Source organism: Bicyclus anynana, chromosome 26, assembly GCF_947172395.1.
Source record: "Bicyclus anynana chromosome 26, ilBicAnyn1.1, whole genome shotgun sequence".
Classification (NCBI taxonomy): Eukaryota; Metazoa; Arthropoda; class Insecta; order Lepidoptera; family Nymphalidae; genus Bicyclus; species Bicyclus anynana.
In genome coordinates, this window is record NC_069108.1 from 7,523,450 (window position 1) to 7,543,078 (window position 19,629).

Consider the following 19,629-nt stretch of genomic DNA (forward strand, 5'->3'; position numbering starts at 1 on the left):
AAGGAGGAACAAGCATACACACACTTACACACAAACTTTCGCATTTATATATTAGTGTGAGTGTGATTAGTGTTATTTTGAGTTTGTAGTGGGCTCTTCTCGGACCTCAAACGGTGGTTCTCGTGTCTCAATCGGTGAAGGTAAAAACATCGTGAGGAAACCTGCATACCAGAGAATTTTCTCAATTCTCTGCGTGTGTGAAGTCTGCCAATCCGCATTGGGCCAGAGTGGTGGATTATTGGCCTAACCCCTCTCATACTGAGAGGAGACTCTTACTTAACGATGAGTCGAATATGTGTTGATATGTTAATTTGTTTTTTTCAGTCGAATAACACAACAACGCACACCGGTTTCTACTGTTTGCTGTGGCGCGCTCAGCACTGGCTGCCCGACTAGTGGCCATAAGCAGATCATTTGGGTTCCAACCAATAGGATGCGGCGACGCAGACAAGTCAACCAATGGCGAGCTACGATTTAATAAACTAGCGCTGTGATTGGTGGATTGCTAGATGCCTCTTGATATAGATTTGTCATGGTTTTGATAATAGCTATATATGATCATTTATTTATGGAAAAGCAACTGTTTACTTGATTTTGTTAACATTGATTTTGCGAACATGGTCGCATACAGAACAATTGGGTTGTGGCCAATAGGATGCGGGGACGCAGACAAGTCAACCAATGGCGAGCTACGATTTAATAAACTAGCGCTGTGATTGGTGGATTGCTAGATGCCTCTTGATATAGATTTGTCATGGTTTTGATAATAGCTATATATGATCATTTATTTATGGAAAAGCAACTGTTTACTTGATTTTGTTAACATTGATTTTGCGAACATGGTCGCATACAGAACAATTGGGTTGTGGCCAATAGGATGCGAGGACGCAGACAAATCAACCAATGGCGAGCTACGATTTAATAAATTAGCGCTGTGATTGGTGGATTGCTAGATGTCTCTTGATATAGATTTGTCAAGGTTTTGATAATAGCAATATGTGATCATTTATTTATGGAAAATCAAGTGATTGATTTTGTTAACATTGATTTTGCGAACATGCTCATCACACAAATATTTTCCAGTCGTGGGAATCGAACCCACGGCCGTGGATGCAGAAAGCAGGGTCACTAGCCACTGCGCCACGCGGCCATCTATGATATAGTTTTACGTCGTCGTGATTTTGATGCAGCTTTTTTTTAAATAGAATTTGTGAGAAACTTGAAATGTGAGAAAGAAACGCAGACAGCTAAGTTTTTGTATATAAGAAATACATATATATTAGAAATACTTAAACTAAAATTAAGTAATTAACTGATAAGTATATAATATAAGTGATATTAATAAAATGTAATGGAATTAAATTTGTAGTGATAGAAGCGAATTATTTTAGTTCTAAATCGGCGCCAAAAAATTTGTAATCTCAAATGTGGCGTGCTAAAATTATAATTGTGGAAAATCGCGACGGCCTTCGCAGCGCAGTGGTATGGTATGTGGATTTACAAGACGGAAGTCCTGGGTTGAACCCCGGCTGGGGATTGAGGTTTTTGTTAATTTGGTTCAGGTCTGGCTGGGAGGCTTCGACTGTGGCTAGTTACCACCCTAGCGGCTAAGGTGGGTACGATGTCGTGTAGAAACCGAAATGGGTGTTGTTTTTCATCCTCCTCCTAATAAGTTAGTCTGCTTCCATCTTAGATTGCATCATCACTTACCATCAGGTGAGATTGTAGTCAAGGGCTAACATGTAAAGAATAAAAAAAAGTCCACGATTATAATTTTGACATGCCAATCTTGTTTTTAATGCACCTCTAAGGCCTAGTTATGACTGTCACAAAATATATTGCATTTAAAATGCTAAGGTACTTATAAGGTAATAATGAGTAGACTATAGTATAACAAATTCGTTGATGTCACTCCCGTGATATGCGGGTGACGGGGGGAAATACTGAGCGGGTGTGAAATCGTGCGCGCGAGGAAGTTTTTCGTTCATCGCTACACGCCCCCCCGCCCGCGCGCAACATCGAGAGTGTGATGAATGAAGTTGTCAAGCTATAAGACTTTTCAAAACTAAAGTAAGGAGCCAAAAATATTCAAATTAGTCTCGAGATCGATTATGATAAAAAAAAAATAGAATACATTAGATTTCTTAATAATCTTTAGCAGAGATATGTTTATAATTATCATCTATCAAGTGGTTGCTAAGCAACGATGTTTTTGGTAAACGGGTTTCGATGTCACACACCTCTCTTTCTCTCTTAATGATAAACTAAAGTCCGGCCGCACAGTGATTGCGTTTCTGACACCTGTCGATGTCAAATGTCAAAATTGTTAATAGTTTAAGCCCAAAATTAATATGTTTATTGTAAGCTTGCATAATTATTTAATTTTTAACTGACTTCAAAAAGAGGACTTTCTCAATTTGAGGCGTATGTTATTTTTTTTTGATATTTATTACCTCATACCTTCGTCATTTATTAACCAATTTTGAAAATTCTTTTTTTAATTTGAAATATTGAGTATACTTCTAGATTGGTCCCATTGTAAATTGGTTTTGTAGTTTTGTGTTAATCAAAATAACTGGTATACGTTTTTGAAGTCGGTTCCATTTTTATGTCTAAGAGATTTATTATTAATGTTGTTACTGGTTATTACAGTTAATAAAAGACATTTGAAACTTTGCCGGAATTGTTCGGCAATTCAAAGCTACATCGCCCATTCTATTGCGACCTGTTAGAAACGCAGTTTCTGAGCGGCCGGACTCTAACAACGGGTTTCTTATGTGCTGACGTTCTAGCTTACACACTTAAACGTTTACTACTATATAAGCCAACATTCAGCTACTCATTAGCTAAGAAAACTATTAATTATATCTGGAGTTTCTAAAGTTTGAAGTGATATTTAATTATTTAAGATTAAATTTAGATTTTGTAGCGTTACCATTTTAATATGAAAGTGGCTATTTTTGATTCGGCATGCCATAGTTATAGTGTGGCATGCCATAGTTATAGCGTGGCATGCCATAGTAATAGTGTGGCATGTCATAGTTTTAGCGTGGCATGCCATAGTTATAGCGTGGCATGCCATTGTTATAGTGTGGCATGCCATAGTTATAGCGTGGCATGCCGTAGTAACAGTGTGGCATGCCATAGTAATAGTGTGGCATGCCATAGTTATAGCGTGGCATGCCATTGTATTAGTGTGGCATACCATAGTTATAGTGTGGCATGCCATAGTAATGGTGTGGCATGCCATAGTTATAGCGTGGCATGCCATAGTTATAGCGTGGCATGCCATAGTTATAGCGTGGCATGCCATAGTTATAGCGTGGCATGGCATACTAATACTATAATGATGGCATGGCAATTATGTTTCCGATTGTGACTCCATACACAAGAAAATAGTAATGCGTTTTATGATTAAATTCTGTGATATTTTTTGCGTTGTGTTATGTGTCGTATTTTAGATTAAACAATATTATGGTAGCTAGTAATTTAACTGGTGGTCGTGCAGATTACATATGTAATTCATCATGATGTGCGGAGCTCCTGTGACAAAATTATTAGTGACTGATGCTTGTGTAACACTAAATAGGTATCTCAAACGTAAATAATAAAGTACCTAGAAGGCCTACTTACCAAAGGCTAACCATTTTTCAGATATTTTATATTTAGTATGGGTGGATTACATATGTAATCCGCGCGACCACTGCAGGGTAAAGAACCGTGAATGTGTCGAAGGCCTATACTTTATATGCTTAAATTGTTATGCAAGAGTGGTATGCTAAAATTATAGTATGTCAAAACAATCATAAACAAAAGGCCTATAACTCCAATATGCCAAAAATGTGCTGCTTGCTAAAAATACAACATGCCACAGGTTTAATTTCATAAATGCCACTTTGACATGGCAAAATCGGCAAAAAAATATTAGTATTTGGTAAGCAATTTTGGTTTTATAGCGCAACTGATGGAAAATAATTTATTTTTATATAAAAGAAAATGTAGATTTTCGCGTAATATAGCAAAATGAATTTATTATTGTTACACAGTCAGTGAACAATTATTGTAAAGTATCGCCAGCTTATATTCAATATTTAATGCAGCAGTTTATATATTGGGTGTCACAAATGATTTTTTTAAACCAAAGAAGTAGGTACTATAAAGAAATAAATGAATTTAGAATGACTGTAGTTGTTTAATTTATCATTTCTTATTGTTTCATTAAACCCCGACGCAAAAAGAGTTGTCAAAGCACACTAAAAGATAATATTGATGACTTGATTATGAGTGTAATGGGGAAGATGACTAGGTTACAATATATTGATTTTTATCATACACTCGGGTAAATAAGGTCATTGTTAACTAATTTATACATAAAAAGCAAAGATTGTTTGGATATTTGCTAAATAAATAAGATGATACAATTTCAAAATCTATTAAAAATATTTTATCGTAATTACATGAAAATTCATACAGTTTTAGCTTCCTTACATTAATTAATGTGTCATTTTTTAATATATGAACTATAAACATAAACACAGAAATAAAAAAGATATTAGTAATTTTGTTTAAACGCCCATACAAATTTAACGATCATTAATTGTCTACGACGTCATAAGTTCGTACCATTGTGTATGGGGCGTTTTTCAGGGATCCGCGGCAGCGCCGCAAATCTGACCCTTTAGAATCCCTGTAGCTCCGAACGTAATGATCGCAGATACCCTGTTACTTTTACAAAATTGCTTTACTATTAGCATACTCTTAATTTATATACAATTTAAAAAACTGTCATCATCCCTATTAATAATTTCATGACCTGACTGACGGACTGACCAAAACCACTGAGTTTTCAAAATTTTAAATTTTATGTACTTTGTAATAAAAAACATAACCTAGCCGATGTACAGGGTGCTAGGCAGTATTTCCCATTACTCTGGCATTATATTCTTTACCAAAAATTATTTTAAAATGTTCAAAGACAATGTGTTCTAAAATTAATATTTTCTGAGTAAATATTTTTTTCTTGTAAATAAATTTTAAAATGTGTCCCATAAACGCATCCTCCAAACTTTAAAATTTTATAATGCAAGGATACATAAGTATGTAAATGTGTGTGTTACCTGAACATAAATTATTTGAATTACTTAGTATGAAAACATACAAAGCTTTTAATTTTAAAAAAAATTAGTTATGCAGTGGCTCCTTTAGGTGGACTTGTCAACCTTGAAGTTATGGGAAATACTTCCGAGCACCCTGTATAGGTATGTGTAAATAGCTAGTTACCACCCTACCGACAAAGACCTACCAACAAGCGATTCAGCGTTTCGGTACGATGTTGTGTAGAAACTGAAAGGAGTGTGGATTTTCATCTTCCTCCTAACAAGTTAGCCCGCTTCAATCTTAGATTGCATCATCACTTACATCAGGTGAGATTGTAGTCAAGGGCTAACTTGTAAAGAATAAAAAAAAATAATGCCACGTATTAGAATCCGTTGGATTTAAATAGCGGAGAATTGGTAACATTAAACTTGTATTTACATGTAACGAAGTACCAGAACGACGCAGTCAAAGGTTATTTAACCTGTAAATAAAAGTAATAAAAAAACATACGCGTTGAACTGAGAACCTCCTCAATTTTTTGAAGTCGGCTAAAAATAAAATACTTAAACAACATCGTGTAACCTCAGCCATAGATTTATATTTAACCTGTAGAGGTGTTCATTTTGGACGCGATGGCAGTTTGCCTGACAGCTACTGTCAAACGCATAGTAAGACAAGTTTGTTGGTACAAGTTTTTGTGGCACAAAAAATGCCGACTTGTTTTCTCAGTTAAAACAACATTTTCTTACGAAAACGCGTAATCAGTGCCTTAGATGTTATAAACCATGTACAAACTATACTTTTGACGTTGTTTTACAAACTTTAATAGGGAGTTAATCAGTGAAATAAATGTTGAAATAAGTCAACAAGTTTGGGTGTGTAAATTAGTGAGTGGAATTCGTTTTTTGTGGATTTCGCACACGTTTTGTATACTTACGGGCCCCCGAAAACAGTCTGCCCGCTTTGAGGTGAGTTTGTAACAACTTTTTAATACTTATTAGTGTAAATAACAACTTTTTATGCACTGGAAAGTGTCGCGTATTCACTTACGTTGCACGTTCGAAAGTAGGTTTCGAAAACTTTTTTTAAATTTCAAAATTAGAATATCTCTATGATCATGTGATTTCTAATCGATTGCGAGTCGTATTCGCAATTATTTGGTTACGTAATTTAATTCGTTTGTGTTATTTAATTAGCAATGAAAAAAAAAATACTTGTTGGAATGTGAAGCATGTCGCTAATCCTATAATCCTATACATTACGTTTGCGTCTAGCAGCATTGTTGTCCATTGCCCTTGAATTGTAGATAGTACAGGTGGAACTAATCACACATAATACATAATTTCTCCCTACTAAATCACTGTTTTTGTTCTGAAAACCATAGACACTGTTTTTTGTTAAATTTTACTTTGGCTGTAATTTGTTTGAATTTAGTTACACAAGTTACAGTTAGTACAGTTGAGTTTTAAATTATACTATAATGAACCTACATTATAGTATAATTTAAAAACTACTAAACCAATTTACATGTACTTTCACAGGTATATTAAGCTGACTCTGGAGCGAGTTTCAGACTATATATCTACAATATTACACGCCAACACCCACACAGATGCACATATGAAGACAGACCCCCATTAATTTCCAATACACTTCACATTCAAACATAGATACTTCCCACTATTATGGTGCTTCAGTTGTTCAATAGTGAGATACCATCTGCCATTTTATTAGTCTATGCTCCAATACAGACTTGTAATTAATCATCAGGGTAAGCAGTGCGTATTTGCATCTATGAAGTGTATGCTACTGTTAGTATTTTGTTCACTCTGGTATGGGCTAATAAAAAAAAATGCAAGAGTCCTCTGCTTAAGTCCATCTGTGAATATCTACTTGATACTGTAACCAAATCCAACAGGTTATTGCATTGTCATAAAGTAACAAAAGCGTTAAAGTCTGGCTGCTCAGAGATTGCATTCCTGACAGGTCATGATCGAATGGGACAAACATATTATTCAATTACAATAGATATTTAAATGTCATTATCATTCTAATACATATTATTTGAGATGTGATTACTTACATTGAAAATTTTGATTATTAATTATTATTTATATAACAATACAAGCTAAAATGCTGTCGGCCATGATGGTCTTTTTATAACAGTTTCATGACGTCACAATAACTAATCCTTTACCAAATGGTGTGTTTGACAAAAATATTAATTAATAATTAGTATTAAGTTTAGTACATCAAGTAACATAATGAAGTCACAAAATAGATAACAGTGTTTTTAATGTTTAGAAATATTGAAAACTTACATGATTTTTAAATTAAATTTTATGAGAAATCCTTAACTAATATTAATTTAAACTTTTATTAATAATTTAATTTATTAGGAAATATGAAACATCTTGAATATGAAAAAAATTAAAAATAATACAGCTACAAATGTTACTTTGCTGCTTTGGTATACCTGCAAACATTTTACTGCCCTAGGAAAGTGATAAAAAAAATGTATTTTTTCTTGAAAAAACATGTTTTTAGTATTTAACCAGATCCTTATTTATACATCATATTATCACCTCCACATACTGTTATCTTAAAAACTGGGGCTTTATATATATATTTTAATTGAGGGAAAAATTGAAGCAAGGTACATACAGAGCCCTTGTTAAGTGTGTCTAACACACACTTGTCTGGTTTTTTTAACCTATTTATAAATCATCATCTCCTTACCCTTATCCCACTTAAGTGGGGTCTGAAAAATATGTCAATTTTTCCATTTGTCTCTATTACTTGTCAACTCATCATTCACTCCTTTTACACACATGTCCTCTTACACACAATCCAGCCATCTCTTCTTAGGCCTTCCTCTCCTCTTATGTCCTTCCACTTGCACATTCAACATTCAGTAATATGACTTTCCTCCCTACGCATTACATGTCCATACCAAGCTGACCTTCTACTTCTCAATTTTTCTGTCACTGGCGCCACCTTCAGACTTCCTCTTATATACTCATTCCTTATTTTATCTATTCTTGTCACACCACACATTCATCTCAACATATGCATTTCATTCACATGCATTTGTTTACTATCTGTCCCTTTCACCTACTCATAAATACTTAATTATTCTAGGAAATATAAAACATCTTAAATATGAATCATAATGATCCAAAGTATATTAACCCAAAACAATAACACTTCACCAATCACCAGTTAATGACTTATTAGCATATTATGAACAATAAATTGATTTTTAATTGTGACCTCAATTTATTCAAATAACACTTCCATATGACCTTTAAAAATGTCAACTATTTTATCACATTTTGTTATTAAAAACAACAATTTTAAATAATTATCAAAGTATCATACATACATATATACATAGTGTATTGTGAAACGAGAAGTGATAGCCCAGTGGATATGACCTCTGCCTTTGATTCAGAGGGTGTTGGATCGAATCTGGTCCAGGGCATGCATTTTCATTTATGTGCATTAGGGATGACAACAGTTTTTTAAATTGCATAAAAATTAGGAGTATGCTAATAGTAAAGCAATTTTGTAAAAGTAACAGGGTATCTGCGATCATTACTTTCGGAGTTACAGGGATTTAAAGGGTCAGATTTGCGGCGCTGCCGCGGATCTCTGATAAACGCCCCATACAAAATGGTACGATTTAATGACGTTGTAGGTCCATAATGATCGTTAGATTTGTATGGGCAGTCAAACAAAATTACTAATATCTTTGTTATTTGTGCGTTTATGTTTATAGTTCATGTATTAAAAAATGTCACATTTAATGTAAGGAAGCCAAAAATGTATGAATTTTGAGCTAATTACGATAAAAGATTTTTATTAATACATTTTGAAATTTAATAATCTTATTTATTTTCCAAATATCCAGACGATCTTATTTACCCGAATATATCATAAAAATCAATATATTCAAACCTAGTCATCATCCCCATTATTAATAGCTCTTTTTGAAAAAATATTTCTAATATGTCACATATCTGCTTATCACAAATGTGTGGATGGTCCATTATATGTAAGTCAATGGTGCCAAAGTAATTCATCTGTCATTGTCATCTCAGTGACCTTGCTGAAGTGAGCTCATCTCTAGAATATTACTGTTAGTGATTAATAAAATATGATTTACATGGAAGAGATCATGATGATGATATAATAGTTAAGATGACAGCCACTAGCGGCTTTAAGAGTTACGGGGTCGATGGATCTCGTACCGCACTACAAAGTTTTAGTACGAGGTCAAAAAACCTCGTATAAACAGAAACACGAAAGTCCTAACACCACCAACCTCTTTTCACAACCTTTGTTTCCGAACGCAGCACCATAAACAAGCTAATTGTTTCGTCTCGCCACTCGCCCTATTGTTCCGATTTCGAATTTCAAAAAAAAGAACGCCGCGAACAAAAAAGCAATGGCGGTTGCGATTACGTCATCGGATTAACAGACCGCGTGTCGATGTGTTAGGTATGATGGTGCTATGATATTACGTAATTATTTTATTTGTAAGTTTGCTAACTGGGTATAAAATTCTAGAAATAAAAACAATAATAGTACATTATCATATAAGTGCGGTAAGTTTAAAATTACAGCCGAGGCGATATTGCAGCTCGAGCCAAAGGCGAGAGCTATAGTAAGCAAGCAGAGGCTGTAATTGTCAAAGCGCATGCATGTCATACGACGTTTTGTCTTTTCTGGTCTATACTAATATTATAAAGAGGAAAACTTTGTTTGTATGTTTGTTTGATTGTAATGAATAGGCTCAAAAACTACTGGACCGATTTAAAAAATTCTTTCACCATTCGAAAGCTACATTATCCACAAGTAACTTAGGCTAAATTTTATTTTGGAACAAAATAGGGTTCTGTAAGATATTTGAATTTTTCGGACACAAAGTGTAAAAAATCAACTAGAAAATTAGGGTAGGGGTAGGGTAGTGGTAGTGTAGGGGTAGGGTAGCGGTAGTCGCGGCCGTCGGCTAGTCTTGTATAAATGTGTTATACATTTGCGAGGAAACACACTTTGAACACACTTTCTGAAAACTAATTTGCATCTATGCCTGTTTTCCATTTGTTGATATTTTGACATGCTTATCATTTTCACAGTTAGCGAAGTGCACCAGAGTTTTTTTTTTAGGTAAATGCACCAAAAACAGCCAGTATTACTAATAAAGTAAATTAATATTTTCGTGTTTCTATTACAGATGAATAGGTTGTCAATTATTGTCAAAATTATTGAAATGAAATAATTAAATATTTATTTACTAGCGGACGCCAGCTACTTTTTTTTTTAATTCTTTACAAGTTAGCCCTTGACTACAATCTCACCTGATGGTAAGTGATGATGCAGTCTAAGGCAGCGGACTAACTTGTTAGGAGGAGGATGAAAATCCACACCCCTTTCGGTTTCTACACGGCATCGTACCGGAACGCTATATCGCTTGGCGGCACGTCTTTGCCGGTAGGGTGGTAACTAGCCACGGCCGAAGCCTCCCACCAGCCAGACCTGGACAAATTAAGAAAATATCAATGTGCCCAGCCGGGGATCGAACCCAGGGCCTCCATCTTGTAAATCCACCGCGCATACCACTGCGCCACGGAGGACTTCGTCCGCGTGGAATTTAGTTTTTCACAAATCCCTCGAGAACCATAGATGCAAATTTATTTTCAGAAAGTGTGTTTCCTTGCAAATGTGTTCTAAAACGTCGTATGACATTCGTGCGCTTTGATATTGCAGCTCTCGCCTGTGGCTCGAGCTGCAGTATCGCCTCGGCTGTAATTTTCAACTTACCGCATTTGTATCATAATGTACTGTACATTTAATGAGAATAAATTAACTTAACTGTAATTCTAGTATTGCTCCGCCATATTGAGTTTTAGTCACGTCCTTATCTCGGATGATTCGTCCGGCTGAGAGGATATTACTAATTGTTCTGTAACATATATACATCTGCTTAGATAATAATTAATTAAATACGCGAAATATATACTCAGAGGCACAATTATCCGCTCTTTTTCATATGACGCGAGTATATTAAAGTGGGCGGATACGTGCCTCTGAGTATATGTTGTATTAAAATAATATTTCGTGATTTTGAAAATAGCGTGCCTAGTTGAAAGAATGTAATTTAACCAATTTAACATTTGTTTTTAGGGTTCCGTAGTCCACAAGGAAAACTGATTTTTTTCTTTACAAGTTAGCCCTTGACCACAATCTCACCTGATGGTAAGTGATGATGTAATCTAAGATGGTAGCGGGTTAACTTGTTAGGAGTAGAAGACAATCCACACCCCTTTCGGTTTCTACACGGCATCGTACCGGAACGCTAAATCGCTTGGCGGTAAGTCTTTGTCGGTAGGGTGGTAACGAGCCACGGCCGAAGCCTCCCACCAACCAGACCTAGACCAATTAAGAAAGCCTCAATCGACCCAGCCGGGGATCGAACCCAGGACCTCCTTGTAAATCCACCGCGCATACCACTGCGCCACGGAGGCCATCAAAACTTATAGTTTTGCAGTGTCCGTCTGTCTTAGGCTTAGACTATTACTAAGTACTAGAAAGCTGTAAATTAGTAAATTATACATGGCTCACTGTTGAGTATGAGACATCTCAGATGGGGTTAGGAAAAGATTGGCCACCACGCTGACCCAATGCGGATTGGCAGACTTCACACACTCAGATAATTAAGTAAACTCTAAAATATGCAGGTTTCCTCACGATAATTTTCCTTCACTGTTTAAGACACGTGATATTTAATTTCTTAAAATGCACACAACTGAAAAGTTGGAGGTGGATACCCCGGACCGGATTCGAACCTACCCCCTCCGAATCGAAGGCAAAGGTCATATCCACTGGGCTATCACGACTCTCAGTTTATGGTACACTTATTTATAACTTCATCGAAAGTTGTATATTAGTAAATTATACATGGCTCACTGTTGAGTATGAGACATCTCAGAAGGGGTTAGGCCAATAGTCCACCACGCTGGCCCAATGCGGATTGGCAGACTTCACACACGCAGAGAATTAGACAAACTCTAAAATATGCAGATTTCCTTACGATGATTTTCCTTCACCGTTTGAGACACGTGATATTTAATTTCTTAAAATGCACACAACTGAAAAGTTGGAGGTGCATGCCCCAGACCGGATTCGAATCCACACCCTCATAGGCAGAGGTAATATCCACTGGGCTATCACGACTCTCAGTTTATGGTACACTTATTTATAACTTCTTAGTATAGTAGTGCCTGAGGCACGCCGGGTGCGTCGCACGTGGTAGTATCTCAGCCGGTAACATGTGCCGACGTTTACTTTAACTTCGGCTATTTATAGTCACAAAAGACTAACACGAGCGCCTTTGTCAACGATTGGTTCCGTATGTCAGTGCTCCGGAAACTATTTATGACTAGAATTTAGTTTTTCACAAATCCCTCGGGAACCATGGATTTTTCCGGGATAAAAAGTAGCCTATATGTTAATCTATGCTATAATATATCTCAATGCCAAATTTCAGCTAATTCGGTTCAGTAGTCGAGGCGTGAAAGAGTAACAAACATTCATATCATCAAAATCATCAGTTTTCGCAAATCTCGGGAAACCATGGATTTTTTCTGGATAAACAGTAGCCTATGTGTTAATCTAGAGTAAAATCTATTTCCATTACAAATTTCAGCCAAATCGCTTCAGTAGTAGCGGCGTTAAAGAGTAACAAACATCCATACAAACTTTCGCGTTTATAATATTAAGGTATGTATATATAGATAGCGACAATGGACGGGGCACATAGTTCGAAGAGCCGATGGACGTTGGAGTCCCAAGGTGTTGGTATAGCGACCCCGCACTAGAAAGCGCAGTGTTGGTCGACCCCCCACCAGGTGCACTGACGACATCAAGCGCTGGATATTCGCTGGATGTAGGTGGCTCAGTATCGTGATTTGGAAGTGCCTAATGAGCCTGTAAAAACATTGGTTTAAAAAAATTGTAAATAAATATAATAGAGACTAAATTGACGGCCGCGTGGCGCAGTGGGTAGTGACCCTGCTTTCTGCATCCACGGCCGTGGGTTCGATTCCCACAACTGGAAAATATTTGTGTGATGAACATGAGTGTTTTCCAGTGTCTGTGTATTTATATATATGAATATTATAATATCAACTATCTTAGCACCACAACACAAGCTACTCTGTATGCTTACTTTGGGGCTAGATAGTGATGTGTATTGTTTAAGTATATTTATAAAATTAGGTCAGTAAGACAAAAGAAATGATGAATAGTACTAGCGTGGGATATAATTCGTCAAGCTATGCCAGTGAGCAGTGCTGCGAATGTTGTGAATGGTGAAATTAACCCACCACGCGTTGGAGAGCTCGGCTGGCGGGTCACGCTCTACTTCCCGTCTACCGAAGGCCTTCGTGCTTATAGTTACTTTCGTTAACACTGCATATTATATACTTCTCTAATATATAATATTTATACTTAATATTATAAAGCTGAAGAGTGTTTGTTTGAACGCGCTAATCTCAAGAACTACTGGTTCGATTTGAACAAATCTTTCAGTGTTAGATAGGCCATTTATCGAGGAAGGCTATAGGCTATATATTATCCCTATATTCTTACGGGAACGGGAACCACGCGGGTGAAACCGCGCGGTGTCAGCTAGTCTATACTAATCTTAAGAAGCTGAAGAGTTTGTTTGTTTGAACGCGCTAATCTCAGGAAGTACAGGTCGGATTTGAAAAAATCTTTCAATGTTAGATAGGCCATTTATCGAGAAAGGTTATAGGCTATATATTATCCCCATATTCTTACGGGAGTGGGAACTAAGCGGGAGAAACCGCGCGGCGTCAGTTAGTCTATACTAGTCTTATGAAGCTGGAGAGTTTGTTTATTTGAACTTGCCTTCTCTTCCATTTAATTACCATTATTTTTGAAGAAAGAAAAATTAAATGCGGAACCCTAAAAGAAAGCCATTTTGTGTACAAACAAAGTGTTCCGTACGTAAACAGAAGTGGACTATGCTGCGTGGGATTTATTTTTAAACAACTTCAAATAAATTATTTTAAAAAATACAACTGAGTTAATAAAAACAGTAAAAAGATAATTATGGTGAGTCCTTAGAAATTAAATATCACGTGTCTCAAACGGTGAATGAAAATCGATCGAATCGTTGATAACAAACGAATTTAGAAGTTTGGAACTTCCTATTCACAAAATTATTCTATGGTTATATAGTTTTATAGGTTGCGACCATAGAAATCTTTAAAAAAATATAAAAAATGTTTTGGCTAATTAAGTAAATTATCAGTAACTAAAAACGTCATAATCGTAAAAATCATTATTCTAATTTTTCTTTCTTTTTTTTAATTTTAACAATAGTAATAAAATACAAGCATAATACAAAACACTATTATACATATGTAAAAAATATAATAATAATTACGTAGTAGCTAATATAATAACAATACAATAATATTGGATAGAAGCAGGCGTTACTTTGCGGAAGTTCATCATGATTATATAATGATTTATTTATTTTGCTATCATCCGCGAAAAGTCGACGAACCCATGCGACAACGTCACCCAGGTCCGACAAAATACTCTCTACGTACGTGCAATTGCACGTTGTAGAGTCAACATCTCCTGAGGATGCTCCGGTTTCGGGGTGAAACGTACGTAGAGAGTATTTTGTCGGAACTGGGTGACGTTGTCGCATGGGTTCGCCGAATTTTCGCGGATGATAGCAAAATAAATAAATCATTATATAATACAATAATAATAATAATAATAGTTAATTAATTAAAACAATAGAACCCAACGATGATGCAACTTCAGTCCTTAATAATAGGAAAATAGTTTTAAGTGCCTCACGAAAGATAATACGAGGAAAATATTTATTTATATCCAAGTACTGCGATACGCCCAGACTTCGTGTGTTTAAACACACTACTAATTTTCACGAAAAGCACCGCTGTTTTACTGGGTCATCTTCATCATCATGTCAGCCGATGGAGTCCACTGCAGGGCATAGGCCTTTTGTAGGGACTTCCAAACATCACGATACTGAGCCACCTGCATCCAGCGAATGTCTGCGACTCGCTTGATGTTCTAACTCGTACTTTGTTTAACATCATCATCATCATCATCATATCAGCCGATGGAGTCCACTGCAGGACATAGGCCTTTTGTAGGCTCTTCCAAACATCACGATACTGAGCCACCTGCATCCAGCGAATGTCTGCGACTCGCTTGATGTTCTAACTCGTACTTTGTTTAACATCATCATCATCATCATCATATCAGCCGATGGAAGTCCACTGCAGGACATAGGCCTTTTGTAGGGACTTCCAAACATCACGATACTGAGCCACCTGCATCCAGCGAATGTCTGCGACTCGCTTGATGTTCTAACTCGTACTTTGTTTAACATCATCATCATCATCATCACATCAGCCGATGGACGTCCACTGCAGGACATAGGCCTTTTGTAGGGACTTCCAAATATCACGATACTGAGCCACCTGAATCCAGCAAATCCCTGCGACTCGCTTGATGTTCTAACTCGTACTTTGTTAAACATCGTCATCATCATCATCATCATCATCTCAGCCGATGGACGTCCACTGCAGGACATAGGCCTTTTGTAGGGACTTCCAAACATCACGATACTGAGCCGCCTGCATCAGCGAATCCCTGCGACTCGCTTGATGTCGTCAGTCCATCTGGTCGTGGACATTCTTTATTTTTCTGATTGTTTAAGTGTCGGCTTCTTAATAGGACCTCAGCGGCGTCACTGGGGAGTTTATTATGTGTGCTACCAGAATACTACTAAACTAATGTACTTAATTCAAGATTTTTCAAAATTCTACTCCTAAATGGTTAAAAATAAGTTGACCAACACTGCGCTTTCTAGTGCGCCATTCCAGCACCTTGGGATCCCATAACTGGGGTAGTTCCTTATTTTTCTGATTGTGCAAGTGCCGGTTCCTTATTGAGACCTCAGGGGCGTCACCAGGGGGTTTGAGCGAGCGCAGAAGTAACGCCTGATCGGGGCGCAAAGGCTGATTCGGAGTAGATGGGCGGAATGACTCTCTAGGGGCGGATCCTCTGAGACTCGAACCTCTGCTTAGAGGGCCGTTCGGGAAAGTGTTTTGGCCTTGTGAAGTGGTGGAATATTAGCCTAAGCTCTCTCAATATGAGAGAAGATTCGTGCTCAACTGTGATCCGAAAATGGGTTGTTAGTGTTATTGAGGTTTTTAATTGTAAGCCAAGATGCAGGCACTTGCCTAGTACCTATTTTCTTTTTTTTTTTATTCTTTACAAGTTAGCCCTTGACTACAATCTCACCTGATTGTAAGTGATGATGCAATCTAAGATGGAAGCGGGCTAACTTTGCAGGCACTTGCCTAGTTGGTACCTATTTTTCTTTTTTTTGTTATTCTTTACAAGTTAAGTTAGCCCTTGACTATAATCTCACCTGATGGTAAGTGATGATGCAATCTAAGATGGAAGCGGGCTAACTTGTTAGAAGGATGAAAATCCACACCCCATTTCTTTCATTGTTTCTACACGACATCGTACCGAAACACTAAATCGCTTGGCGGTACGTCTTTGTCGGTAGGGTGGTACCTAGCCACGGCCAAAGCCTCCCACCAACTTATTCATCCATGTAGGAAGAACGATATCATGCAAAAGGTTTTTGCGCGCTCACCACCGGTCTCTGAAACACACAAATATGACGGAAACAGCCATTTACGGCATAACTTCAATATGCGAACTTCGCTTCAAAACTTATCTAACGGTCAGTCTTCTGCCAACCGCCGCGGCGTACACACGTGATAATTAACGTGTTATAGACAAAAAAGTTTTAATAATATATTGTGCAATATACGTGTGTGTGTGTGTAAGTGTGTTAAATGTGTTATTGGTGTTCAGTGTCTTTCTGGTTTTAAAATTGGAGTAAAGTTTACGATTTGACGGATTTTCCTAATTGTACCGACACGCTGGGTGGCGTTGTCGGTTTTTTTTTTTTACTTTTTTAACGATATTTTTTTGCTATAATTCGCAGGTTTTGTTGGTTTAGCATTGTTGTGGATTGTTATTTAATTTGTTTTGAATTGGAATTGTGTTAGATTAGGTGTACGATGTTTTAAAATTGTAATTTGGAATTAATTTTAAATTAAGTTAGGACACTTTGCGCGCGGTTGGTGCCTTTATCTTTGCGTTAAATTTTTTAACGAGTTTTTTTGGAATGATTTAGAAGTTAGGCTACTTTGCCGGTGGTTGGTATTGCCTTGGGTTATAACGAGAGATCCTGTCGGCCTATTGCTGTCTGATTCATTGCGTTGGGGCGAAAGAGATGGGAGCCTACTCCGCTACTATTGTTTGAAATTTCGTCTATTTATCTTCATACTAGCTGACGCCGCGCGGTTTCACCCGCATGGTTCTCGTTCCCGTAAGAATACGGAGATAATATATAGCCTATAGCCTTCGTCGATAAATGGGCTATCTAACACTGAAAGAATTTTTCCAATAGGACCAGTAGTTCCTGAGATTAGCGCGTTCAAACAAACAAACTCTTCAGCTTTATAATATTAGTATAGATTATTAATCTTTGAACGCATGATAGGCGTACTCTGGACTCTTACACATAGAATCTTCGCGAAAGACGAGGTTTTTTTTTATTCTTTATAAGTTAGCCCTTGACTACAATCTCACCTGATAGTAACTGATGATGCAGTCTAAGATGGAAGCGGGCTAACTTGTTAGGAGGAGGATGAAAATCCACACCCCTTTTTGGTTTCTTTAAATTTTTTCTTTAAATTGCTTGTCGGTATGTCTTTGCCGACAGGGTAGTAACTAGCCACGGCCGAAGCCTCCCACCAGCCAGACCTGGACCAATTAAGAAAATCTCAATCGGCTCAGCCGGGGATCGAACCCAGGACCTCCGTCAATCCACCGCACATACCACTGAGCCACAGAGGCGACCGATATCTGATGTCACCCGGACGTGGGTTGACTCACGAAACAAACATTTAAAAAAAAACTTTGCAATCTCACGTTGTAGAGTCAACATCTCCTGAGGACGCTCCGGTTTCGGGGTGAAACGTACGTAGAGAGTATTTTGTCGGACCTGGGTGACGTTGTCGCATGGGTTCGTCGGCTTTTCGTAAATGATAGCAAAATAAATAAATCATTATATATAAGTGAGCCGCGATAACCCAGTGGATATGACCTCTGCCTCCGATTCTGGAGGGTGTGGGTTCGAATCCGGTCCGGGGCATGCACCTCCAACTTTTCAGTTGTGTGCATTTTAAGAAATTAAATATCACGTGTCTCAAACGGTGAAGGAAAACATCGTGAGGAAACCTGCACACCAGTGAATTATCTTAATTCTCTGCGTGTGTGAAGTCTGCCAATCCGCATTGGGCCAGCGTGGTGGACTATTGGCCCAGCCCCTCTCATTCTGAGAGGAGACTCGAGCTCAGCAGTGAGCCGAATATGGGTTGATGACGACGATATAAAAAAAACATACGCATCGAATTGAAAACCTGCTCCTTTCTTTGAAGTCGGTTAAACATACACTTTCACAGAAACTTTCGCTTTTATTAGTGTAAAAATAACATACAAATACAATATACATCTCGGTAGTTCTGTACTTAATAATATAAAGCTTCTGAGTTTGTTTGTTTGGTTGAACGCGCTAATCTTAGGAACTACTGGTCCGATTTGAAAAATTATTTCAGTGTTAGATAGCCCATTTATCGAGAAAGGCTAGAGGCTATATATTAACCCCGTATTCCCACAGGAACAAGAACCACGCGGGTGAAACCGCGCGGCGTCAGCTAGTACTTAATATTATAAAGCTTAAGAGTTTGTTTGTTTGGTTGAACGCGCTAATATCAGGAACTACTGGTTCGATTTGAAAAATTCTTTCAGTGATAGATAGCCCGTTTATCGGGGAAGGCTATAGGCTATATATTATCCCCATATTCCTACGGGAACGGGAACCACGCGGGTAAAACCGTGTGGCGTCAGCTAGTACTTATAATATTATAAAGCTTAAAAGTTTGTTTGTTTGGTTGAACGCGCTAATCTCAGGAACTACTGATTCGATTTGAAAAAATCTTTCAGTGTTAGATAGCCCATTTATCAAGGCAGCTATAGGCTATATGTATTATCCCCGTATTCCCACGGGAACGGGAACCACGCGGGTGAAACCGCGCAGCGTCAGTTACTACAATATAGGTGGTTTGTTATAAAATTAATATTTATAACTCTATTCACGTTTTGGTCGAAGGATAAAGCGACGTCGTGAGAAAATCTGCATACCGATACCAAATACCTACATTTTGATGTCATAATTTGGTGTTGATAAGCGAATTGCGTCACTGTTATCATACTGATAAGATCTATATTGCTGGTTACTGGTTACATTGATAATTTTGAAGCGAATCGTCTTATAAATCACACGTGTGGAAATATACAAATTCATTC

At 37.3% G+C, this 19,629-nt stretch overlaps 2 protein-coding genes across 4 annotated transcripts in view; one reads left to right on the forward strand and one right to left on the reverse strand.

Moving 5' to 3' along the window:
- LOC112045824 (leucine-rich repeat serine/threonine-protein kinase 1) overlaps positions 1-4,183 on the forward strand; it is a 90,005-nt gene extending 85,822 nt beyond the window's left edge. For all 3 annotated transcript variants that reach the window (XM_052889748.1, XM_052889750.1, XM_052889749.1), the window contains exon 57: positions 325-4,183. In XM_052889748.1, the coding sequence (XP_052745708.1) occupies positions 325-396 (72 nt within the window). In that variant the 3' untranslated portion in view covers positions 397-4,183. The remainder of the gene's footprint in view (positions 1-324) is intronic.
- Positions 1-19,629, reverse strand: part of LOC112055983 (trichohyalin) — a 489,894-nt gene that overhangs the window by 76,039 nt on the left and 394,226 nt on the right. The window lies entirely within an intron of this gene.